Source organism: Scyliorhinus torazame, chromosome 18, assembly GCF_047496885.1.
Source record: "Scyliorhinus torazame isolate Kashiwa2021f chromosome 18, sScyTor2.1, whole genome shotgun sequence".
NCBI lineage: Eukaryota > Metazoa > Chordata > Chondrichthyes > Carcharhiniformes > Scyliorhinidae > Scyliorhinus > Scyliorhinus torazame.
In genome coordinates, this window is record NC_092724.1 from 6,738,964 (window position 1) to 6,765,659 (window position 26,696).

Sequence of the window (26,696 nt, forward strand, 5' to 3'; positions counted from 1 at the left end):
TCTAAATGTCCTCCTTCTGCACTGTAGGGACTCTGCGATTCTATGATCTATGATCTGGAACTCTAGGGGTGGAATTCTCCAGCCTCCTAGCACGCTATTCTCTGCTCCTGCCGCTGTCAATGGGAATACCCATTGTAGGGATTGTAGGGATTCTGAGATCCCTTCCTTATCATAATTGTTATAATCTACCACAGTTCGTAATGTCCGATTATGAATCAAAGGGTCGTGCTCTGAATCTGATAGAAATGACTCAGTATTTCATGTTTCCATGGCGGATAAATATAGGAACAAGTTGTGGGAGGTTGCAGAGAACAGAGGACCCTAGAGATTTTATACATGTCTTGTTAAATTGTCACAACAGCTATCTTAGAACTGTCAGCAAGTGGAATGAACAGTGGCACTGCCTCATGGTAGCACCTGGTCCTGATAAGGCAACTTTCTATCTCAACTAATCCGCAGATTGATCTCATAAGTGACTTATACAAGATTCAACTGACATCTTAATAAATTACAGTAAGGACCTGACCCAAAGTTAAAATGCACAATTCATAGGTGTGTATGAGTTTCAACTTACTTCTCTAAGCGGTTCATTTAGCTCTCCCAGGATATTGTCCTCATCAAACATTTTCCCCTGGTATCGATGTTCGTAATAGTCATGAATCTTTTGCCGGAAATCAGCAGGTAACTTGTGAAAAGACATGTACTGTTCCACTTGCTTGTACTGTACAGAAAGAAAGCCTGTCATTGGATACAGCATAGTTTCAGTCAAGTAGAAAATAGTGTTAATTGGAAATGTAAAGTTAAGGAGCATCAAACACTCTTACTGGGGACAGGTATGAATCAAATCAGGAACAATGATGACCCTTATGGCAGAAATGATTTAAGTCAGCAGATGTGTAATAAACAACTCACTTGCTAATACCTTGGAGAATATAAATCAAGGTCATAATTCAATATCAATGCCAGACCACAGCACTCTAATGCATGTAATGGGTTATTATAGACAGAACAGAAAGTAGTGAACATATTCATATTTAAGCATTTAGAATAATTCATCATAATTCACCTCTGATGAATGAAGTATTTGTATCCTGGAGTTCATTTTCCACAGTCCTGTCATGAATCGCATTATTTCATACTTTATGTTGGAAATTATTTCTGGGCCGCAGGAGTCAACATTTAGTCCATTATTACATTTCTAATATGTATTGCACAACATTCAGTCCTCAGGCTGCAGCATAATTCCAATTAAACTTCGCACTGGTATTTTCTATTTCTGTTGTCGTATTTTTCAAAAGGTGATGGATTATTACCAACAGAATAATGTTATCATCTTCTGATAATCTCACAGAATGAAGGGCAAAACAATGTGCCAAGACCATAACACCAGTGAGGGATCTCGCCCACTAAGCATGTCTAAATAGTAATGGCTTTTGCAATAAGGATCTCGAATGGAAAAGGCACCCCCCACCCATAAATTGGCTCGAAAAGGAATTCCTAATGTAGATAAGAAAAATGTACAGACATTCTGAAAATGGGACTGAGCATCAGAATATCATAAATGTCAGTACTAGTGAAATGAAGAAGTTGTTTACTGAAATTTTGTATTGTGCATCAGGATTTCAGGGCGCGATCTACCCGAGGGGAATATAGTCCCACAGAGCGCACGATATCGAATGGCCATTCGGGCTATTCACCCGACCCCCATGCGACCCCCAAACCCCCCCAAGCCCCAACTCACCGATAAGTGGGTCCTCAGTCCCCTCCTGCACCCCCCGCACCAGCACAGTGCACCCCCAGACCCGATCCACGTCACGCAATGCCAGCCTGCCACCTTGGCAGTGCCAGCCTGGCAGTGCCACCTGGGCAATACCAGGCTAGCATTCAAGTGGCACTGCCAGGGTGCCAGGCTGACTGTGTTAAGGTGCTAGGGTGCCACCCTGCCCAGGAGGCATGCGCCTGGGGGTCTCTGATTCCCTGGGAGCCCCAAAAAGTGCCATTCCATCTGGCCTCTGTTTGTGGACCAGCATTGAACAGCGCGCGCCCAATGCCTCCACGGCGAATGCCTTGGGTAGATCACGGGAATGAATATTAGAGTCAGGCTGGCTGTCTCAGTGTAATATGCAAATTTGCCAGAAAGTGATCCCGCCCACAATGAGTAAGATTGACATCGCTGCATCTCGCAAGATCACGTTAGATTTCGCGAGGTGGGCGAGCTGGTAGATCCAGAAGAGGGATCTCCCGGCATCTACCGGCCATGCCGCGCTGCTTTTCAGGCACAATGCGAGCGGTAGAACTCGCCCTCGGTGTTGGTAAGAATTCTCTGTTGTGTACATTTGGGAGGAAAGAAACGTTCAATGTTGCAAATTACAATTTGGGGTTTGGAAACAGCGACATTGTGCGTACAAAATATCCAGTTGATCAGGATTTCCAGTTAGATTATTAACTTAATAGCAATGTACAAAATCAGCGCTTATCTGATCAAAATGGTCAAATTTGAACAACTCAGATAGAACTGACTGACTGACATTTGTTCAGTAATATTACAGGTATGGCGCTCAGCCAATCAGAAGGCAGATCTAACATTTAACAACTACAAGTCTCCTGACTTCCCTGTCTGATTTGTCAATCTGCCCTTCAATCTATCAATAAAAGGTCTTCACAAGCTGTGGTATCGCTCGGGCTATGCATGACATTCCTGGGAGGTAGACAGGAGAAATTATCTAATGTATCTTATTTGTTAATTACTTTATTTATTGCATTATTATTTATTTTATTTGTGAAAAAAAACACCCTTGAGGTCGGTCAGCTCAGTTTGCTGGGCAGCTGGTTTGTGATGCAGAGTGACATCAGCAGCATGGGTTCAATTCCTGTACTGGCTGAAATTATTCATGAAGGCCCCGCTTTCTCAACCTCCCCTCGCCTGAGGTGTGGTGATCCTCAGGTTAAATCACCATCAGCAGGTCTCAAAGGGGAGAGCAGCCTATGGCCCTCAGGTCCCCGGGCCTGTGGCAACATTATTTTATTTATTGCATTTTTAAAACAGGTTATGCAGGCAAAATTTTTAAAAAAAATATAGAGTACCAATTATTATAATATTTTTTTCCAATTAAGGGGCAATTTAGCATAGCCAATCCACTTAACCTGCACATCTTTGGGTTGTGGGGGTGAAACTCACGCACACACAGGGAGAATGTGCAAACTCCACACTGACAGTGACCCTGGGTCGGGATTCAAATCTAGGTCCACAACGCCGTAGTCCCAATGCTAGCACTGTGCCAAGTGCCGTCGCAGGCAAAGTTTTAAGACTCTATCGGTATTTGTTGTATAAAACAATTAATTTACTCAAAGATGTAGCAATGGGAACACAGACACGATGATGTACAGAATCCTTACCTCTAATCTCCACACTACAGCTTGATGATAGCTGTCCAGCAACCATTCAGAGTTCAGAATTAAGTCATGGTGATGGATTCTCCAATTTTGAGGCTACGTCCCTACGTCCTGTGGGAACGGAAGCGTTTTACGACAGAAAATATGGCGTAAAACAGCCACCAATCCTCCGTTTGGCAGGGGGCTAGCATGCCGGCAATGTAGAGCACCCAGCTCTAGCTGCCAATACGGCCCAGAGAATTGCCGGGTCCATGACCGCGGATGCGCATGGCGGTGGCTGCTCGCAGGCCTGGCCCCCGAAATACTCACCCCCTTTGGCCGGCTCACACCTGATAATGTCCCCATGCCCGCGGATCGGCCCTCCCCCGACTGTGACTGAGTCCGCAGCTGCCACACCGAGTTCCCGACGGATGAGACCACACGCGACCAACGCTGTCAGGAACTCGGCCGGTCAGGGGCGAAGCAACGGGGAGCGGGCCTCTGGCAATGTCCTGAGGCCGTCGATATGGCACGCAGCGTACTCCGAGAGTATGCTGCTTTGGAAGGGGCGGAGCATCGTGAAAGCAGCGCCGCCCCCGATTTGGTCGGGAACTGTGATTCTCCGGCCGATCGCAGAATGCAATTTTGGCGTCGGCGATCAGACAATCCAGCCATTGTTTTGACTGTTGTACAGGTGACGCTGCAGCTACATTTACCAATATGTAGCACATGTCACTCCAACCATCATCAACCTTTGCACAGACATTCTGCCTCGCAAGTCAGATCAATAGCAAATGTTAAGTAATTGTTAAAGATTTATTTGTGTATTATCATTTGCACATTTGGTGCATTGCTTGGCGAGAAAAGCACTTAATTGCTTTTGATGTGGTCAAGAGCTGTCAATCATAGGTAGATGTTTATAGACATTGCGGTTAAATTCACAGCAGGGTACTTGAGATCCATTCAAGTTTGAAGGGAAATAAAATTAAACAATTCAGACAGCTGTCTGTCTGGATGCTGTGAATCACAGCCTAGTAAAAGTAATTCCCCTTGCTGTGAATAAAATCCTTGCACATCAAAGGGTCTGAGGGGATTTAAACCCCAGTGATGTAGTTTTTGCTTTCAAAAAAATACAGCTGTTGCTTTCTCTGCCTGAGGCAGCACCTGTAGGTGTGTTTTAAAGCAATGCTTTTTTCACTGTTTCTGTCTGGGCCCCTCTGCAGCTTCCAGGTAGGGGCCTCTGATATAGGGCAATCTCTGTTATTGGGGTCTCTGGTGGAACTCTCTGTTATGGGGCTCTAGTGAGGGTGTCTTGTTGGGGCCTCTGTTTTGGGGCTCTAGTGGGGGTCTCTGGTGGCAGTCTCCATTATGGAGGCTCTGGTGGATGTCTCTGTTCTTGGGCTCTGGTGAGGGTTTCTATTGGGGGTCGCTGGTGGGGGGCTTGATGGGGGGGGGGGCTTGGTGGGGGGATCAAGTGGGGGCTCTGGTGCAGTTGGCATGGGCAGGATTTGAATTGTGTGGTGGTGGGGGGCTCACTGAAGGACTTTGGGACACCACCTTAAAGACTTTCGCCCTTGGCCCACCGCATGAGGGCCATGTTAACAAAAACCTGCACCGATCCACGGCCAAGTGAATCTCGGCCCAGAGAACCGGAGGTTCACTGAGGTGTGGACGTTCACTGAAGCCCTGCACATTAATAGGATGTAATTGGTCAATTTGACCGATTTGCATTTCCCGCTGGTGCTGGGCATAAACCTCAATGCCGTTGCCAGCGGTAGATCGGAGCATCGGAAATGAACGGCACCCTGGATTCTCTCCCCATTCTCAGATCTCACTGCCTGTGTCAGGCAGCGTAGAATGCAGTCCAATGCAGCGTTATTTTACTCATTAAAGCATCATCCTGCAAATTAGAAATGAGCTCTTGTCACATGAGAGTACCCTTTAAGAAATGGGTGTTTAAGAAGTGTACCTTTAAAAAATGGAGCTGCTCATGTTACTGGAGTGATGTCAGAGAGTGGATGGAGCTGAGCTCTACTTCAGCTTTTTTTTTAGTTTCAGTTTGAGAAGAGCTTGGGTGTGTCTGTGTGTTTCAGGGAGCTGCATCTGAAGTCTGCCATCCAAAGACTATCTTAATCATTTGGTGAATTCAGAATTATAAATAATTTCAGTATTGAATGTAAACCCTAATGTGCTCCTGTTTAGAGGTTTGTTAAGTTTTGGGATGTTAAAAGAACAGCATACAGATTATTTGGAGGGCGTATTTGATTTACTGGTTGCTAAGATGTTCACTGTTTGTTTTAAAAAGGTTAACTTGAGTTCATAAAATAAACATTGTTTTGTTTTAAAACCCTCTGGTCCATTTTCTGCTGTACCACACCTGTAGAGTGGGCCGTGTGCTCCCCATACCACAATCTATTAAAAGTTGTGGGTCAGGTGAACTCCATGATACACTTTGGGATTCTCTAAACCCTGACCCATAACACTCTATTCATTCACATTTATCCCATTTGGAATTAAGTTGAAATTCCAAGAGCAAGGTCTATTTATCATCCATTATTAATGGTTGCCGTTTAACCAAAGGAACATTCAGCTTTCAAAGAACAAAGAACAAAGAACAAAGAAATGTACAGCACAGGAACAGGCCCTTCGGCCCTCCAAGCCCGTGCCGACCATGCTGCCCGACTAAACTACAATCTTCTACACTTCCTGTGTCCGTATCCCTCTATTCCCATCCTATTCATGTATTTGTCAAGATGCCCCTTAAATGTCACTATCGTCCCTGCTTCCACCACCTCCTCCGGTAGCGAGTTCCAGGCACCCACTACCCTCTGTGTAAAAAACTTGCCTCGTACATCTACTCTAAACCTTGCCCCTCTCACCTTAAACCTATGCCCGTTAGTAATTGACCCCTCTACCCTGGGGAAAAGCCTCTGACTATCCACTCTGTCTATGCCCCTCATAATTTTGTAGACCTCTATCAGGTCGCCCCTCAACCTCCGTCGTTCGAGTGAGAACAAACCGAGTTTATTCAACCGCTCCTCATAGCTAATGCCCTCCATACCAGGCAACATTCTGGTAAATCTCTTCTGCACCCTCTCTAAAGCCTCCACATCCTTCTGGCAGTGTGGCGACCAGAATTGAACACTATACTCCAAGTGTGGCCTAACTAAGGTTCTCCAAAGCTGCAACATGACTTGCCAATTCTTATACTCAATGCCCCGGCCAATGAAGGCAAGCATGCCATATGCCTTCTTGACTACCTTCTCCACCTGTGTTGCCCCTTTCAGTGACCTGTGGACCTGTACTCCTAGATCTCTTTGACTTTCAATACTCTTGAGGGTTCTACCATTCACTGTATATTCCCTACCTGCATTAGACCTTCCAAAATGCATTATCTCACATTTGTCCGGATTAAACTCCATCTGCCATCTCTCCGCCCAAGCCTCCAAACAATCTAAATCCTGCTGTATCCTCTGACAGTCCTCATCGCTATCCGCAATTCCACTAACCTCTGTGTTGTCTGCAAACTTACTAATCAGACCAGTTACATTTTCTTCCAAATCATTTATATATACTACAAACAGCAAAGGTCCCAGCACTGAACCCTGCGGAACACCACTGGTCACAGCCCTCCAATTAGAAAAGCATCCTTCCATTGCTACTCTCTGCCTTCTATGACCTAGCTAGTTCTGTATCCACCTTGCCAGCTCACCCCTGATCCCATGTGACTTAACCTTTTGTACTAGTCTACCATGAGGGACCTTCTCAAAGGCCTTACTGAAGTCCATATAGACAACATCCACTGCCCTACCTGCATCAATCATCTTTGTGACCTCCTCGAAAAACTCTATCAAGTTAGTGAGACACGATCTCCCCTTCACAAAACCATGCTGTCTCTCACTAATATGCCCATTTGCTTCCAAATGGGAGTAGATCCTGTCTCGAAGAATTCTCTCCAGTAATTTCCCTACCACTGAAGTAAGGCTCACCGGCCTGTAGTTCCCTGGATTATCCTTGCTACCCTTCTTAAACAGAGGAACAACATTGACTATTCTCCAGTCCTCCGGGACATCACCTGAAGACAGTGAGGATCCAAAGATTTCTGTCAAGGCCTCAGCAATTTCCTCTCCAGCCTCCTTCAGTATTCTGGGGTAGATCCCATCAGGCCCTGGGGACTTATCTACCTTAATATTTTTTAAGCCGCCCAACACCTCGTCTTTTTGGATCTCAATGTGAACAAGGCTATCTACACACCCTTCTCCAGACTCAACATCTACCAATTCCTTCTCTTTGGTGAATACTGATGCAATGTATTCATTTAGTACCTCGCCCATTTCCTCTGGCTCCACACATAGATTCCCTTGCCTATCTTTCAGTGGGCCAACCCTTTCCCTGGCTACCCGCTTGCTTTTTATGTACGTGTAAAAAGTCTTGGGATTTTCCTTAACCCTGTTTGCCAATGACTTTTCATGACCCCTTCTAGCCCTCCTGACTCCTTGCTTAAGTTCCTTCCTACTTTCCTGAGATTCCACACAGGCTTTATCTGTTCCCAGCCTTTTAGCTCTGACAAATGCCTCCTTTTTCTTTTTGACGAGGCCTACAATATCTCTCGTTATCCAAGGTTCCCGAAAATTGCCGTATTTATCCTTCTTCCTCACAGGAACATGCCGGTCCTGAATTCCTTTCAACTGACACTTGAAAGCCTCCCACATGTCAGATGTTGATTTTCCCTCAAATATCCGGCCCCAATCTAGGTTCTTCAGTTCCCGCCTAATATTGTTATAATTAGGCTTCCCCCAATTTAACACATTCACCCTACGACCACTCTTATCCTTGTCCACCAGCACTTTAAAACTTACTGAATTGTCGTCACTTTTCCCGAAATGCTCCCCTACTGAAACTTCTACCACCTGGCCGGGTTCATTCCCCAATACCAGGTCCAGTACAGCCCTTTCCCTAGTTGGACTGTCTACATATTGTTTTAAGAAGCCCTCCTGGATGCTCCTTACAAACTCTGCCCCGTCTAAGCCCCTGGCACTAAGTGAGTCCCAGTCAATATTGGGGAAGTTGAAGTCTCCCATCACCACAACCCTGTTGTTTTTACTCTTTTCCAAAATCTGTCCACCTATCTGCTCCCCTATCTCCCGCTGGCTGTTGGGAGGCCTGTAGTAAACCCCCAACATTGTGACTGCACCCTTCTTATTCCTGATCTCTACCCATATAGCCTCACTGCCCTCTGAGGTGTCCTCCCGTAGTACAGCTGTGATACCCTCCCTAACCTTTTACACCCCCTCCATCCCGCCTGAAACATCTAAATCCTGGAACGTTTAGCTGCCAATCCTGCCCTTCCCTCAACCAGGTCTCTGTAATGGCAACAACATCATAGTTCCAAGTACTAATCCAAACTCTAAGTTCATCTGCCTTACCCGTAATACTTCTTACATTAAAACATATGCACTTCAGGCCACCAGACCCGCTGTGTTCAGCAACTTCTCCCTGTCTGCTCTGCCTCAGAGCCACACTGTCCCTATTCCCTAGTTCTCCCTCAATGCTCTCACCTTCTGACCTATTGCTCCCGTGCCCACCCCCCTGCCATACTAGTTTAAACATCCCGTGTGACACTAGCAAACCTCACGGCCAGGATATTTATGCCTCTCCAGTTTAGATGCAACCCGCCCTTCTTATATAGGTCACACCTGCCCCGGAAGAGCTCCCAGTGGTCCAGATAACGGAAACCCTCCCTTCAAAGCTGTGATTTTGTTAACCCGTTGTGCATGGTGAAGGGAAGGTAAATTTCTTTGTTCCTCCTGTGCAGTGGAAAACAATCTCAGGGGCTTGCTTTTTAGTGAACATTTATTTCAGGCAGTGTCTCCCAGGACTGTGAGTGGGGCTGAGTTGGCGAGTATTGGGTTTAAGGCCCACTCTAGGGCTTGAGCTACAGTGCAGCACTGAGGGAGTGCTGGACTGTTCGAGCTGCCATATCACATGAGGCATAAAAAGATAATTCCTATCTGGTCTCTTGAGTGGGTGTAAAATATCCCAATATTCAAAGACAGCAGGGGGATCCTCCTGGAGTCTTGGACAACTTTTACCTCTGAGCCAACAGCAATACATGACCTGGCAATTCATTTCATGTTTTATGCCACATTGCAACAGTGACGACACATCAAGAGTCCTTCATTGGTTGTAAAGCTCTCTGGGATGTCCTGAGATCATGTAAAGCATTATATAAATGCAGATTCTCTGGTAACGTCAGACATCGCAAACTTGCTGTCTGTACTTTAGTCCCAGGTAATGATCCATTTGAAACTCTCTCCATTTTGAAAGGAGCCTGGGTCCCAATTGTTGGTGCTGTAGACCTATAGATGGTGATACTGAAACCCTAAAAGCAGTGGAGGCTCAAAACGACTCACAAGGTTCAACAAAATCTCACAAAACTCGCAATCTGGATTTCGCCGTCGCTCGGCGTGATCGAGATCAGCATGTTTTAATGGGTGATTTAAATATGTCTGCTCAGTCTTCTCATGGGGCCTGGGATCTAACGGCCATGCCTGAGAGACCCCGCTATCGCACCGTCTAGCAATGGTCCACACAAAAGTGAACCAGGCGTAATAGTGCCTGGGGGAGTCTCCCAGGCCACTGGAGACCCCCCAGGCTGTTGAGCTCTGGACTGGGTGGTATCCTGGCACTCCTACTGGCACCCTGGTACCTAGACACTGCCATATGGGCACCCTGAGAGTGCCACCCTGGCACTTCCAGACTGGAAGGGGCACTTCCAGGGTGCCAAGGTGGCAGTGCCAAAGTGCCAGCATGCTAGGGTGGCAGTGACAGGGTGCCAAGGTGGCAGTGCCAACATGCCATGGTGCCAGGCTGGCAGTGCCAAGGTGCCAGGCTGCCAGGTTGCCATGTCAAGGGTTGGGCCTGGGGGTGCTTTGCCCTTAAGATGTGGTGTGAGGGGGAGCTTGAGAACCCCGTAAGAGGTAAGTTGGGTGCCGTGGTGAGGTGGGGGGGGGAGAGAGAGTCCAGAGGCTGCGGTGGGGTGGCTGAAGGTGGTCAAAAGATCAGGGCAGCATTTAATAATGGCGCCCTGATCCGTGACTCGTCTTCCTGCACCGGCGAGCTGAGCAGGAAATGATGTAAGTGCAGCCATGGCGGGGCATTCACTGAGGCCAAAAGACACGGCAAAGTGCCGGCAAGTAGCGGTGTAATCCCTCGAGTCCAAGTCCAGGACCAGGCAGGTTTTGGGGAGTCTCAGAGTGGGGAGGGGAGGTGAGGCCTGCTGGGTTGGGGTTGAAGAGTGGGGTGGAGATGCTGGAGAGAGACTGTGGGGTAGGGGGGGGGGGGGTTCTGGAAGCACCAGCAGTGGCCAGATCTTTTGGGAGTGCACCCGATGTTGACAGGAGGCAGGACGCTGCTGGTGGAGAGAAGCACGCCCCCAACACGCCTTCCCTCGGCTGGAGCAGTCATTTTTCAGGCTTCCCACCTGCTCCTGAACTCCTCCTACCAGCTTGAAAACTGAGGCTGGATGGGAAATGGCCTGTAAGTCAATAAAATTTGGCCGTTTAAGGGTCTCAACTATGGCAGGGGCAGTGGTGATGTGCGGGGGAGAGGGGTGAGATCTAGGCCTCACCCAGGCCTCTGTAAAGTTGCAGAGAGATCAAGGTGGATCAGAGCCCAGTGGGGAAGGCCATCCAAAGAACTTTACGGCTCTGCCGGCACGGAAATGTTAAACTCTGCTCCAGATCAGAATTTTCTGCTGCTGTTTTATGGAGGTCACTGAATGATGTTTTTGTCACTCATGCTCCTGTCTGTGTTTCAGCAGGTACTTGTACACCTAGAACTTTAGCAAATTACTCGCTTTTCCACAGCTCAGAGCATCATCGACACACAAACGGTTCTAATGATACATTCAATCAAAAATCCTTTTTGCGTGCCAAAGGAGAAATAATACAAATCACCAGATGGTTCTCTTGGTTTCTGCTTTATGTTTTGATTTTGAAAGGAGTGGTAGAAAGAATATACAGCTGGCTCCGTAGAGATATGGTGCAGCTATGACAACAGTACCTAGGTGGATAAATTCCTCGGTACAATTGGTTAGATGCTGATCTTTTCACCTTTGGGACCTGGCTCCTATGAAAATGTCTACTCTGCTGGCTGTAACGAATGATCTCCTGTCTGAATTCAATACCTTGTGGGTATGGGCTGACAAAACAACACTCCCTAATTTGGCAGTAAATAACAACCTCACTCAGACATAATAGGATGTCTGGTATGGGAATGAAAAAAAATGTCACACTTTGCACTGTCTCAGGTTGGGGCATATTGTTTTGGGAAGAGATAGAATCCCGTTCGGACCATCAAGTCTGCACCAACCCTCCGAAAGAGAACCCTACCAAGGCTCAATCCCCCACCCTATCCCCGTAACCTCATCTAACCTTTGGACACTAAGGGGCAATTTATCATGGTCAATCCACCTAACCTGCACATCTTTGGGCTGTGGGAGGAATCCGGAGCAGCCGGAGGGAACCCTCACAGACACGGGGAGAACATGCAGACTCCAGTCACCCAAGATTGGACTCGAACCCAGGTCCCTGCCGCTGTGAGGCAGCAGTGCTAACCACTGCACCACCGTACCACCCATGGACCAAGATGGAGTTTTACATCTGCTTGTTCTTACTTAACAAGCTTAATGATTTGGGAATGCCTAATACTGACACTAAAATGGGATGGCCTCTATTCCCCAATACGAACATCCCTCACTTCGGTGAGCACAATAACCCAGTGGAGATCACAGGATAGATATTCAACTTGCTGTCCATTGTAAAACTGATGTCATAGATCGGTCAAATGTCTAATATTCATTTCCTGGCACTGGTGGTCTAAAAATCTCAAACTGCTGGCTGACTCAAATTTCCCTATTTCCTTTTTCCCACTAATGTAAGCCATGGGCCGACCAATATCATCACCTTGCGATGGGCTAAGGAACGATTGCAAATACATGTCTGAACAATGACTGGTTTACTGGGCGAACATGACTATTTACAGATACACAAGATGGTGTTACTCAGTCCAAGCCACAAGCTTTCTCCTCCCCAACTCCTAGCTCTGTGTCTCTCTCTTTGCCTCTTGCATTATCTTGCGACTGGTACTGTCTCTCCAGTTCACATATTAACCCATTCAGCCCTGAGTCCCCTAATATTACGACAACCAGACTCATTTAATTCAGGCAGTACAACCTCACTTTTCATAATGATAACACAGGCTTCTCACATCGCTGAATAATCTTACTTGACAAATGTTTTTGCAGCATTCTCTCAAGCCGCACGGTAGCATTGTGGATAGCACAATTGCTTCACAGCTCCAGGGTCCCAGGTTCGATTCCCGGCTTGGGTCACTGTCTGTGCGGAGTCTGCACATCCTCCCCGTGTGTGCGTGGGTTTCCTCCGGGTGCTCCGGTTTCCTCCCACAGTCCAAAGATGTGCAGGTTAGGTGGATTGGCCATCATAAATTGCCCTTAGTGTCCAAACTTGCCCTTAGTATTGGGTGGGATTACTGGGTTATGGGGATAGGGTAGAAGTGTTGACCTTGGGTAGGGTGCTCTTTCCAACAGCAGGTGCAGACTTGATGGGCCGAATGGCCTCCTTCTGCACTGTAAATGCTATGCTATGATAAGCCCCAACCGTCCGCGCAGCATCCTTTATCAAAGGGCTTCAGTGCATGTTAATGTCCCTATCTCTGTCTTGTATCACTCAATTTTCACAGCCGCAATTAGAGATCAAAGCTTTTTTAATAAAGTGGATGTGAGGCGTTTATGAATTAATGCGCGAGCATTGATCAAGCTACCAAATTACTTACTGTCTATGAGCAAAGAAATGCCATCAACCTTTTATCTATTGTACCAGCTTTTAAAAGAAAACAATTATCCGAATTCCACACCCTTCGAAAAAAAATTCTCACTGTTGGAATTAAAGCAGAAAATACGGGGAAAACTCAACAGATCATTGACGGCAGCACCTGCAGGGAGGAAAAGAGAATTAGGAGGCTGAGCCTTTCCGGCCTCACGGTTGCAGGTTTGGTGAGGGGTTGAGGGATGGAAGGGGAAGGGGCGAAAGTAGTGGGGAGCTGCTAGCTCTCTGTGCAGCCAGAGAATTTCACGGGGCGGCCTGGCAAGTGGATCAATTCATGGAGGGGGGCAGCAATTAACATGATTAAGATGCCAATTCCGTGGCCTCACCTTGATTTTATCATTGGCAGTGTACCCCCCCTCCGTCCTCAATGGAAGTCGCCTCTGCATGATGCAGGCCAGTGGGTCATTGGGACTGGAGGCTCCATGCTCCAATGATTGGGCTGTGAGCAGGAAAGGCCACACCAATGGCCCAAATAATCGAGCTGGAGGGGAGCATTGCCAGCTCCATCCCTCCAAATTATTTATTGATCTCTAAGTTAAAGTTGCCATGGTCCCAGATCACCATAGGCTGCTTACCCCTTTGAAGATCACCACACCTCAGGCGAGGGGCAAGATTGAGAAGGCGGGGCCTTCATGAATAACCTCAGCCGGTTTGGGAATTGAACCAGTGCTTCTGGCCTCGCTCTACATTACGAACCAGCTGTCTAGTCAACTGAGCTAAACAGGCCCCTGCACCGCAGAAGGCACATCAAGGTCCTTGAACTGCCTCTCCAGGTGGGGCCGCTGACACTACAGTGCCACCTGCCCTCTGATGGGACTGGCAGTATTGGGAGAATGCCGCCATCCACGTTCGGATGGCGAGCTCAGACGGGGCCAATGTGAAGGCAGCCTCCAGAATGACTGTGAAGCCAGTCTTACTGCCAGCAAAGTGTGAATTTGGGACACCCATTTGGTCCCAACGTCGAGGTCTCAGCCCAATGTTTCGGAACAATGAACTTTGGGAGAACATGCGTTCGTAGGGGTGTATAGTTTTGTTTTTGGAGTGGAGTGAGGAGTCAAGTAAAACCCAGTGAGAATAAGTAGCCCAGTTGTTGTGTAACAATGATTTAAATTCAAGACAAATACACACAAACAGGAGTTTACCACACTAAGCCAATGAAGTGAAATGAAAAAAATGAAAATCACTTATTGCCACAAGTAGGCTTCAAATGAAGTTACTGTGAAAAGCCCCTAGTCATCACATTCCGGCGCCTGTTCAGGGAGGCTGGTACGGGAATTGAACCGTGCTGCTGGCCTGCCTTGGTCTGCTTTAAAAGCCAGTGATTTAGCCCTGCGCTAAACCAGGCAATGAAGTATACGAATTACCACACACACACATAGATCATGTAGAATGTACCCATTGTTCCACAAACATTAGCGATCCTTGAACTCCTTAAGACTTCGCCTTACCAGGGACTTCTACGAGGAATTGTACAGATCCGAGCCCCCACAGGAGGCGGGAGGGATGGGCTGTTTCCTGGACCAATTGAGGTTTCCAAAGGTGGAAGAGGGACTGGTGGCGGACTGGGGGCCCCGATTGGGCTGGAGGAGCTGATCAAAGGGATAGGAAGCATGCAGGCGGGGAAGGCACCGGGGCCGGACGGTTTCCCGGTCGAGTTCTATAAAAAATATGTGGACCTGTTGAACCCGCTGTTAGTTAGAACCTTTAATGAGGCAAGGGAGGGGGGGGGGGCTTTACCCCCGACGATGTCCCGGGCACTGATCTCCTTGATCCTGAAGCGGGACAAGGATCCCCTGCAATGTGGGTCTTACAGACCGATTTCCTTGCTAAATGTAGATGCCAAGGTGCTGGCGAAGGTCTTAGCCACAAGGATTGAGGATTGTGTGCCGCAGATCATCCATGAAGACCAGATGGGGTTTGTGAAGGGGAGACAGTTGAACGCGAATGTGCGGAGGCTTTTGAATGTTATCATGATGCCAGCGAGGGAGGGGGAGGCGGAGATAGTGGTGGCGATGGACGCTGAGAAAGCCTTCGATAGGGTAGAGTGGGGGTACCTGTGGGAGGTGCTGAAGAGGTTCGGGTTTGGGGAGGGGTTTGTCAGGTGGGTTAGGCTGTTGTATGAGGCCCCGATGGCGAGTGTGGCCACAAATAGGAGGAGGTCCGAGTACTTTCGGTTGCACCGAGGGACGAGACAGGGGTCCCCCCTGTCCCCCCTGCTCTTCGCACTGGCGATTGAACCCCTGGCAACTGCACTGAGAGAGTCGAGGAACAGGAGGGGGTTTGTGCGGGGTGGGGAGGAGCATAGGGTGTTGCTTTATGCGGATGACCTGCTGCTGTATGTGGCGGACCCGGTGGAAGGAATGCCAGAGGCAATGAGGATCCTTAGGGAATTCGGGGACTTTTCAGGGTACAAGCTCAATATGGGGACGAGCAAGCTGTTTGTAGTTCAGCTAGGGGACCAGGAGAGGGGGATTGGCGAGCTCCCACTAAAAAGGGCGGAGAGGAGCTTCAGATATTTGGGGGTCCAGGTGGCCAGGAGCTGGGGGGCCCTGCATAGGCTTAACTTTACAAGGCTGGTGGAGCAAATGGAGGAGGAGTTCAAGAGGTGGGACGCATTGCCGCTGTCCTTGGCGGGTAGGGTGCAGTCAATCAAAATGACGGTGCTCCCAAGGTTTTTGTTCCTGTTCCAGTGCCTCCCCGTGTTTATCCCAAAGGCTTTTTTCAGGCGGGTTAACAGGGGTATAATGGGGTTTGTGTGGGCGCGAGGGACTCCGAGGGTGAGAAGGGTGTTCCTGGAGCGGAGTAGAGATAGGGGGGGCTGGCACTGCCCAACCTCTGTGGGTACTACTGGGCCACCAATGCGACAATGGTGCGCAAGTGGGTGATGGAGGGGGAGGGGGCTGCATGGAAGAAGCTGGAGACGGCGTCCTGTGTGGGTACGAATCTGGGGGCGCTGGCAACGGCGCCACTGCCGCTCCCTCCAAGGAGGTATACCACGAGCCCGGTGGTGGTGGCGGCCCTCAAAATTTGGGGGCAGTGGAGGCGGCATAGGGGGGAAGTTGGGGCCTCGGCGTGGACCCCATTATGGGGGAACCACCGGTTCACCCCAGGAAGAACAGGTGGAGGGTTCTCGGGGTGGCACAGGGCAGGGATACGAAAGTTGGGGGACCTGTTTGTGGACGGGAGGTTCGCGAGCTTGGGTGAGCTGGAGGAGAAGTACGGGCTCCCCCCGGGGAACACCTTCAGGTACTTACAGGTAAGGGCGTTTGCCAGACGGCAGGTGGTGGAATTCCCGCGGCTACTGCCACACACAATACTGGACAGGGTGCTCTCAGGGGGGTGGGTGGGAGTGGGGAAGATCTCGGAAACTTACCAGGTGATGCAGGAGGAGGAGGAGGCCTCGATGGTGGAGTTGAAAGGTAAGTGGGAGGAGGAATTGGGAGAGGAGATCGAAGAGGGGAGGTGGGCAGATGCCCTAGGGAGGGTGAATTCTTCCTCTTCGTGTGCTCAGCCTCATACAGTTTAAGGTGCTGCACAGGGCACACATGACCGGGACAAGGATGAGCCGGTTCTTTGGGGGTGAGGACAGGTGTGTCAGGTGCTCAGGGAGCCCAGAAAATCACACCCATATGTTCTGGGCATGCCCAGCGCTGGAGGAATTTTGGAAGGGCGTAGCGAGGACGGTGTCGAGGGTGGTAGGATCCAGGGTCAGACCGGGCTGTGGGCTTGCAATATTTGGGGTGGCAGAGGAGCCGGGAGTGCAGGAGGCGAAAGAGGCCGGAATTCTGGCCTTTGCGTCCCTGGTAGCCTGGCGAAGGATTCTCCTTCAGTGGAAAGATACGAGGCCCCCAAGAGTGGAATCCTGGATCAGCGATATGGCAGGATTCATTAAATTGGAGAGGGTGAAATTTGCCTTGAGAGGGTTGGTACAAGGGTTCGTTAGGCGGTGGCAACCGTTCTTAGACTTTCTGGCAGAACGATAGACATTGGTCAATGGCAGCAGCAGCTCGGGGCAGGGGGGGGGGGGGGTGGGGGGGAGTTTACTTTATTTTTGTTTATGTTATTTACACTGGAGGGTCTGAGGGGGTGTATACATCTGTTGTGTTAAGTCGGGGTGTTAATGTTAATTTATTATTTATGTGCAGGGGGGGAGGGGTTTGGGGGGTTGCTTTTTTAGATTGTGTTTTGTACTTAACCCTGTTGGGTTCTTTTTTCTTTCTCATTTTGTTATTGATATTTTATGAAAACCTTTAATAAAAACATTTTTTTTTTTAAAAGACTTTGCCTTACCCCCAAACAACATCCAAATCAAACAGATCTATATGTCAAATCCAGCTTATAGTTACCACACATACAAGGAGAATAATCAACTCTGGGAAACATCTTGTCGTGGTCCAGGAAAGATTTTTCAGTCGCCTTTACAAAGGTTTCTGCAATACCTTGGCGCTAAGAGTTAGAGGCAGCTGGATGTAAAACTGGTCTCCTGGCTTTTGAGGGTGCCAGCAATTACCATTGCTCGGCTTTGATTCTGCATTCTGTGTATTTGGCTATCTGACCCTCTCACATTCCTTGACTCCAGAAATTAGCATGGGCGGCACGGTAGCACAGTGGTTTGCACTGTTGCTTCACAGCGCCAGGGACCCAGGCTTGCTTCCCGGCTTGGATCACTGTCTGTGCGGAGTCTGCACATATGTGGGTTTCCTCCGGGTGCTCCGGTTTCCTCCCACAAGTCCCGAAAGACGTGTTTGTTAGGTGAATTGGACATTCTAAATTCTCCTTCTGTGTACCCGAACAGGTGCCGGAGTGTGGCGACTAGGGGCTTTTCACAGTAACGTCATTGCAGTGTTAATGTAACACTAATAAAGATTATTATTACACCTCACTGATCTCTCCATTGTCTAGATGAGCTGTTTCTACTAATAAGTGATTCACACCTGATTCAATCTTGATGTCCACTGACCTCGTTACTGGGAAAGACACATCTCATTGTCTTTTAAATACTGGCTACTGCTGTCGCTAGGCAGCTTTCTACCTGTTACTGGCTGGGCAGACGGCATTTGTAATATCTTGTTAGATTCGTTTAACTGTTGTTACCAGGCAAATCCATGACAGCGTTGATGAAAGGATATAATCCAGAAACATCAACTCTATTTCACTCTCCACAGAGGCTGCCCAACCTGTTGGAGTATTTCCAGCATTTTCTGTTATTATTTCACAATTCCAACATTCAGACTATTTTGCTCTTGAATTAGCCTCTGTAGAAAACTGGGCTAAGAAACTATAGTGCCGAGCTCACTTCTACAGTCAAAATAATAACACCAAGGCACTAATTTGCTCTGGTTGTGATGCCCGGTCGGGACCTCAGGGTCTCTTGTCAGTTTCATGTAATACCAAGAGGCAACAGAATGACTCAAGGTTCGCGTTGCGTACTGGTATAGATCTAACTCCTGCGCAGCATAACATGTTGATGAATGAATATAACCTGCGTCTAGACAGGCTTACTCTTGTCCCATGCACTGGACTAGACACTTGTTTACTGTGAAATAACCGAAGAACCATAACCACATTGCCTAATGTGTCTGCACAGTATGTGTCTGAGATGGAACACGCTGCTGTGTATGTTCAGCATAAGCTTGCTTCTTTTTATTCTTTTCTGGGACGTGGGCGTTGCTGGCTAGGCCAGCATTTATTGCCCATCCCTAATTAACTTTGAGAATGTCATGGTGAGCTGCCTTCTTGAACTCCTGCCATCCATGGGGTTGACATTAATGAAGGTGACATTAATTACTGTTTCATTTGCACCAGACTATATAACAATAGCATTAAGAATGTAACAAAGCAGAGGTTGACTATACTGCCCCTCGATCTGGCTGATTTGTCTATCTCAGCCGTACTTACCCACCTGCTCCCCAAGTCCCTTAATTCCTCGAGAGACCAGAAACCGATATTAGCCTGAAACATATTCAACGATGAAGCATCCACAATTCTCTGAGGTGGGCAATTCTAAAGGTACACAACCGTCGGACTGAAGAAACCTTCCCTAGTCTCAGCCCCAAATAACTGACCCCAAATCCTGAGACTGTGCCCCTGCATTCCCAGTGCTCCGGCCATGGGAAACAACCTCCCACCGTCTACCCGGCCCCTTCAGAATCTTGTAGGTTTCAATGAGATCGCCTCCTATTCTTCTACACTCCAGGGAATATAGGTCAATTTACTCAGCTTCTCGTCACTGGAACCAACCCAAATGAAATAAAAAGAAGCAAAACGTAACCAACTGCACGATGCAATCCGACTTCATTATCTGGACAGTAAAGTCACTTGATCCTTGTAAGAGATCATTTCTGGCTAGTTTTATTGGCATTGAACTACGCAGTGTGCTATACCGTGCTCTATGCAGGCAGGCAGATTTTATCATTCTGTGTTCTTGGTACAGAGCTGCACCCACCAAAAGGACAGAAGGGATGTGCTCTCCCCAGAGGTTAGCTGGGCCATTGCAGGAATTTTCCACACATGAAAATGAACAGGCAGATTAATCGTGACGGATACACTGACCATAAAGTGCTCCCAGTAAATGAAGGTTCTTGCTGTATTCTGGAGGACAGAAAATCAACCTCCACAGATCAAATTTTTTAAGTGAATTGATCTGATCGCTTACGAGTTACTTGGCGCGATTCTCCCAAAAGGGAACAAAGTCCCGTCGCGAGTGCCTATAGCCGTGTGATCCCCGGCACTCGCGGTGCTGAGAAATACATGGCTATTCAATGCGACTCGCGTTGTACAAGGGGCCTGAACAGGGCGCGCGCGGCCGAGGCCACACATAGCCCCGTTTTGTACAATGGGGAACAACGCTCGCCGGACCTTCCAAGTGTAGCGAGAGACGGCGTCCTGATCTCTGAGGCCCCCAAAACGATCTCCGACCTCCCCCCCCCACCAGCCCGTACACACTATGGGAGGGGACCCGCCACTCCTCCCCCCCAACACTCAAGCACCCCCAGCTCAATTGCGAGTGTACAAAAAAATTCCACCTGGGCACACCTTGGCAGTGCCAATCTGGCACCCTGGCAATGCCTCTGTCAGCAACACCTGGGTACCTTGGCAGTGCCAATCTGGCACCCTGACAGTGCCTCTGTCAGCAACACCTGGGTACCTTGGCAGTGCAAGGCTGGCACCCTGGCAGTGCCTCTGTCAGCAACACCTGGGTACCTTGGCAGTGCCAGGCTGGCACCCAGGTGGCACCAGCAGTGCCAGTGCACCACCCTGCCCAAAGGGCATACAGCTGGGGGCTGCTATCCCCTGGGATATCCCCACGGGTGCCGTTCCTTCTGGTCCCCGTTTGTGGGGAACAGTGCTGAACGGTGCTCGCCAGAGGTCTCTGAGGCATGGGGGATATATCCCAAAGCCTCAGGTACCTCAGGCATCTTCACATTAATCATAGAATTTACAGTGCAGAAGGAGGCCATTCGGCCCATCGAGTCTGCACCGGCTCTTTGAAAGAACACCCTACCCAAGCCCACACCTCCACCCTATCCCCATAACCCAGTAACCCCACCCAACACTAAGGGCAATTTAGCATGGCCAATCCACCTAACCTGCACATCTTTGGACTGTGGGAGGAAACCGGAGCACCCGGAGGAAACCCACGCAGACACGGGGAGAACGTGCAGGCTCCGCACAGACAGTGACCCAAGCCAGGAATCGAACCTGGGACCCTGGAGCTGTGAAGCAATTGTGCTAACTACCATGCTACCGTGCTGCCCCCCCCATGCTACCGTGCTGCCCCACATTAGGGTGAAGCTTATGCAGATTTTCCAAAAAGTGATCCCGCCCAGTGTGGGCGAGATTCAAAGAACAAAGAACAAAGAACAAAGAAATGTACAGCACAGGAACAGGCCCTTCGGCCCTCCAAGCCCGTGCCGACCATGCTGCCCGACTAAATTACAATCTTCTACACTTCCTGGGTCCGTATCCCTCTATTCCCATCCTATTCATGTATTTGTCAAGATGCCCCTTAAATGTCACTATCGTCCCTGCTTCCACCATCTCCTCCGGCAGCGAGTTCCAGGCACCCACTACCCTCTGTGTAAAAAACTTGCCTCGTACATCTACTCGAAACCTTGCCCCTCTCACCTTAAACCTTTGCCCCCTAGTAATTGACCCCTCTACCCCGGGGAAAAGCCTCTGACTATCCACTCTGTCTCTGCCCCTCATAATTTCACATCGCAATGTCTTGCGAGATCGCGTTGGATCTTGTGCAGCATTGTGAGCCGATCAGATCCCGGGAGCGGGGTCTCCCGACTTTCAATGGGCACGCTACGCTGCGCCGCGTGAGCTGCTTTGGGGTTTGGATTTGTTTACTGTCACGTGTACCGACGTACAGTGAAAAGTATTGTTCTGTGTGCAGTTCAGATTGATCATTCTGTACATGAAAAAAACCATAGGGCATATAATAAATACACAATGTAAATACATAGACACAGAATCCGGGTGAAGCACGCAGGAGTGTAGTACTACTCAATAGAGAAGATGTGTGAAGAGATCTATTTAGTCCATAAGAGGGTCATTCATGAGTCTGGTAACAGGGGGGAAGAAGCTGTTTTTGAATCTGTTTGTGCGTGTTCTCAGACTTTTGTATCTCCTGCCCGATGGAAGAGTGAGTAAGCCGGGTGGGAGGGGTCTTTGATTATGCTGCCCACTTTCCCCAGGCAGCGGGAGGTGTAGACAGCCTCAATGGATGGGAGGCAGGTTTGTGTGATTGGCTGGGCTGTGTTCACGACTCTCTGAAGTTTCTTGCGGTCTTGGGCTGAGCAGTTGCCATACCAGGCTGTGATGCACCCAGATCGGATACTTTCTATGGTGCATCTGTAAAAGTTGGTAAGAGTCATACATATACATAGAAAATACAGCACAGAACAGGCCCTTCGGCCCACGATGTTGTGCCGAACCTTTGTCCTAGATTAATCATAGATTATCATTGAATTTACAGTGCAGAAGGAGGCCATTCGGCCCTTTGAGTCTGCACCGGCTCTTGGAAAGAGCACCCTACCCAAACTCAACACCTTCACCCAACACCAAGGTCAATTTGGACATTAAGGGCAATTTATCATTGGCCAATTCACCTAACCTGCACATCTTTGGATTGTGGGAGGAAACCGGAGCACCCGGAGGAAACCCACGCAGACACGGGGAGGACGTGCAGACTCCGCACAGTCAGTGACCCAAGCCGGAATCGAACCTGGGACCCTGGAGCTGTGAAGCAATTGTGCTATCCACAATGCTACCGTGCTGCCCTTGAGAACAAATAAATCTACACTATATCATTTAACCGTAATCCATGTACCTATCCAATAGCTGCTTGAAGGTCCCTAATGTTTCCGACTCAACTACTTCCACAGGCAGTGCATTCCATGCCCCCACTACTCTCTGGGTAAAGAACCTACCTCTGATATCCCTCCTATATCTTCCACCTTTCACCTTAAATTTATGTCCCCTTGTAATGGTTTGTTCCACCCGGGGAAAAAGTCTCTGACTGTCTACTCTATCTATTCCCCTGATCATCTTATAAACCTCTATCAAGTCGCCCCTCATCCTTCTCCGTTCTAATGAGAAAAGGCCTAGCACCCTCAACCTTTCCTCGTAAGACCTACTCTCCATTCCAGGCAACATCTTGGTAAATCTTCTTTGCACCTTTTCCAAAGCTTCCACATCCTTCCTAAAATGAGGCGACCAGAACTGTACACAGTACTCCAAATGTGGCCTTACCAAAGTTTTGTACAGCTGCATCATCACCTCACGGCTCTTAAATTCAATCCTTCTGTTAATGAACGCGAGCACACCATAGGCCTTCTTCACAGCTCTATCCACTTGAGTGGCAACTTTCAAAGATGTATGAACATAGACCCCAAGATCTCTCTGCTCCTCCACATTGCCAAGAACTCTACCGTTAACCCTGTATTCCGCATTCATATTTGTCCTTCCAAAATGGACAACCTCACACTTTTCAGGGTTAAACTCCATCTGCCACTTCTCAGCCCAGCTCTGCATCCTATCTATGTCTCTTTGCAGCCGACAACAGCCCTCCTTACTATCCACAACTCCACCAATCTTCGTATCATCTGCAAATTTACTGACCCACCCTTCAACTCCCTCATCCAAGTCATTAATGAAAATCACAAACAGCAGAGGACCCAGAACTGATCCCTGCGGTACGCCACTGGTAACTGGGATCCAGGCTGAATATTTGCCATCCACCACCACTCTCTGACTTCTATCGGTTAGCCAGTTCGTTATCCAACTGGCCAAATTTCCCACTATCCCATGCCTCCTTACTTTCTGCATAAGCCTACCATGGGGAACTTTATCAAATGCCTTACTAAAATCCATGTACACTACATCCACTGCTTTACCTTCATCCACATGCTTGGTCACCTCCTCAAAGAATTCAATAAGATTTGTAAGGCAAGACCTACCCCTCACAAATCCGTGCTGACTATCCCTAATCAAGCAGTGTCTTTCCAGATGCTCAGAAATCCTATCCTTCAGTACCCTTTCCATTACTTTGCCTACCACCGAAGTAAGACTAACTGGCCTGTAATTCCCAGGGTTATCCCTAGTCCCTTTTTTGAACAGGGGCACGACATTCGCCACTCTCCAATCCCCTGGTACCACCCCTGTTGACAGTGCGGACGAAAAGATCATTGCCAACGGCTCTGCAATTTCATCTCTTGCTTCCCATAGAATCCTTGGATATATCCCGTCAGGCCCGGGGGACTTGTCTATCCTCAAGTTTTTCAAAATGCCCAACACATCTTCCTTCCTAACAAGTATTTCCTCGAGCTTACCAATCTGTTTCACACTGTCCTCTCCAACAATATCGCCCCTCTCATTTGTAAATACAGAAGAAAAGTACTCGTTCAAGACCTCTCCTATCTCTTCAGACTCAATACACAATCTCCCGCTACTGTCCTTGATCGGACCTACCCTCGCTCTAGTCATTCTCATATTTCTCACATATGTGTAAAAGGCCTTGGGGTTTTCCTTGATCCTACCCGCCAAAGATTGTTCATGCCCTCTCTTAGCTCTCCTAATCCCTTTCTTCAGTTCCCTCCTGGCTATCTTGTATCCCTCCAATGCCCTGTCTGAACCTTGTTTCCTCAGCCTTACATAAGTCACCTTTTTTCTCTTAACAAGACATTCAACCTCTCTTGTCAACCATGGTTCCCTCACTCGACCATCTCTTCCCTGCCTGACAGGGACATACATATCAAGGACACGTAGCACCTGTTCCTTGAACAAGTTCCACATTTCATTTGTGTCCTTCCCTGCCAGCCTATGTTCCCAACTTATGCACTTCAATTCTTGTCTGACAACATCGTATTTACCCTTCCCCCAATTGTAAACCTTGCCCTGTTGCACGTACCTATCCCTCTCCATTACTAAAGTGAAAGTCACAGAATTGTGGTCACTATCTCCAAAATGCTCCCCCACTAACAAATCTATCACTTGCCCTGGCTCATTACCCAGTACTAAATCCAATATTGCCCCTCCTCTGGTCGGACAATCTACATACTGCGTTAGAAAAGCTTCCTGGACACACTGCACAAACACCACCCCATCCAAACTATTTGATCTAAAGAGTTTCCACTCAATATTTGGGAAGTTAAAGTCGCCCATGACTACTACCCTATGACTTCTGCACCTTTCCAAAATCTGTTTCCCAATCTGTTCCTCCACATCTCTGCTACTATTGGGGGGCCTATAGAAAACTCCTAACAAGGTGACTGCTCCTTTCCTATTTCTGACTTCAACCCATACTACCTCAGTAGGCTGATACTCCTCGAACTGCCTTTCTGCAGCTGTTATACTATCTCTAATTAATAATGCCATCCCCCCCACCTCTTTTACCACCATGTCAATGTGGACATGCTGAATTTCCTTAGTTCCCTGAGAAAGTATAGGCGCTGTTGTGCTTTCTTGGTCATAGCGTCAACGTGGGTGGACCAGGACAGATTGTTGGTGATGTGCACACCTAGAAATTTGAAGCTGTTAATCATCTCCACCTCGGCATCATGATGCAGACAGGGGTGTGTACGATACTTTGCTTCCTGAAGTCAGTGACCATTTCTTTAGTTTTGCTGACATTGAGGGAGAGATTGTTGTTGTTACACCACTCCACTAGGTTCTCTATCTCTCTCATGTACTCTGACCACTCATTGTTCGAGATCCGAACCACAATGGCCGTGTCGTCAGCAAACTTGTAGATGGAGTTGGAGCCAAATTTTGCCACACAGTCATGTGTGTATAGGGAGTACTGATTGTGGTCTATGGGTCAGGAAGTCGAGGATCCTGTTGCAGAGGGAAGAGCTAAGTCCTCTGTGCCCTCTAAAACTGCTTCTAAAAGGTGTCCCAATTAATTATGGTCTGCTGTGCTCTCCACAACTTGGCACTGCAGAGGGGAGATCAGCTGGACCAGGAGGAGATGCTGGAGCGCCACATCACCTCGGATGAGGAGCAGGTCGAGGAGTGCGGTGAGCTGCTACCCTCAGTGGAGGAGGAGGAAGGACGACGGGCCATAGCAATGGGCTTGTGAGTTAGGGACATCCTCAAAGCCTCTCGGTTTGGGGAAGACCAGGACTAGGGAGTGAGGAGCTCTCCCAAAATGGGAAGTAACATTTCAGCATAACTGTTGTGCCGGTGGTAGGTTTTCGTGAGTGTGCCTAAGTGCATGGGTAGTGCGCTAAAGCCATTGGTCGGATTCTGTGGGAGAATAATGATGACTTGAATCGAGGTCAGAGTGATGCCCCTGTCACCCTCAGCGATATGTCTGACTCCTGCCTGACAGAGAGATGAACGTGTCCTGCCACTGAACAGGCTTATCATTGAGTCGTGAGGCACAGTATGAGTTCACATCTACAACAGCCCCATTCAAGGATGGGGTCCCTCTGAGGTGGGTCAGCCTCATCATCCCATGGCATCCTCATCACTGGAGAAGAGTGGCAGAAATGAGAGGCCTGAGTGTTGATGCCAGTAGGGGAGGGGATGTCTACCTCCTGCAGCTTGTTGTTGCTGGGTTATCAGTATGGGAGGTGGAGAGACACAGTGCTGCCAATCTCACACTCCACACGGATGAACGGCAAGGGTGCGCGGTGGTTTGCGGAGCTTGGCGCCATGAAATGACAACGTGGAGGATCTGGTGGTGAGCAAAGTGATGGTTATTTACAAGTGCTATATTACAGCGGTGACCTATATTAACAGGTGCCTATGGATGTGCCCACCGGTATCTACTCTTCCTCACCCTCCCGCTACATCTAGGGGTATCACCAGGGGCCACACTGAGGTTGAGGCAGGCTGCTACCTTCCATGCCCTGAGGTGACCTTGGCAAACATCCCCATGTGGAGCCTGGACCTTGAGAGTCTGGG

General features: G+C 48.6%; 1 protein-coding gene across 1 annotated transcript in view; it reads right to left on the reverse strand.

The window, feature by feature from the left end:
• Positions 1 to 26,696, reverse strand: part of LOC140394914 (potassium/sodium hyperpolarization-activated cyclic nucleotide-gated channel 2-like) — a 164,068-nt gene that overhangs the window by 37,908 nt on the left and 99,464 nt on the right. The window contains exon 5 of the mRNA XM_072482097.1: positions 575 to 721. Coding sequence (XP_072338198.1) covers positions 575 to 721 — 147 coding nt within the window. The remainder of the gene's footprint in view (positions 1 to 574; positions 722 to 26,696) is intronic.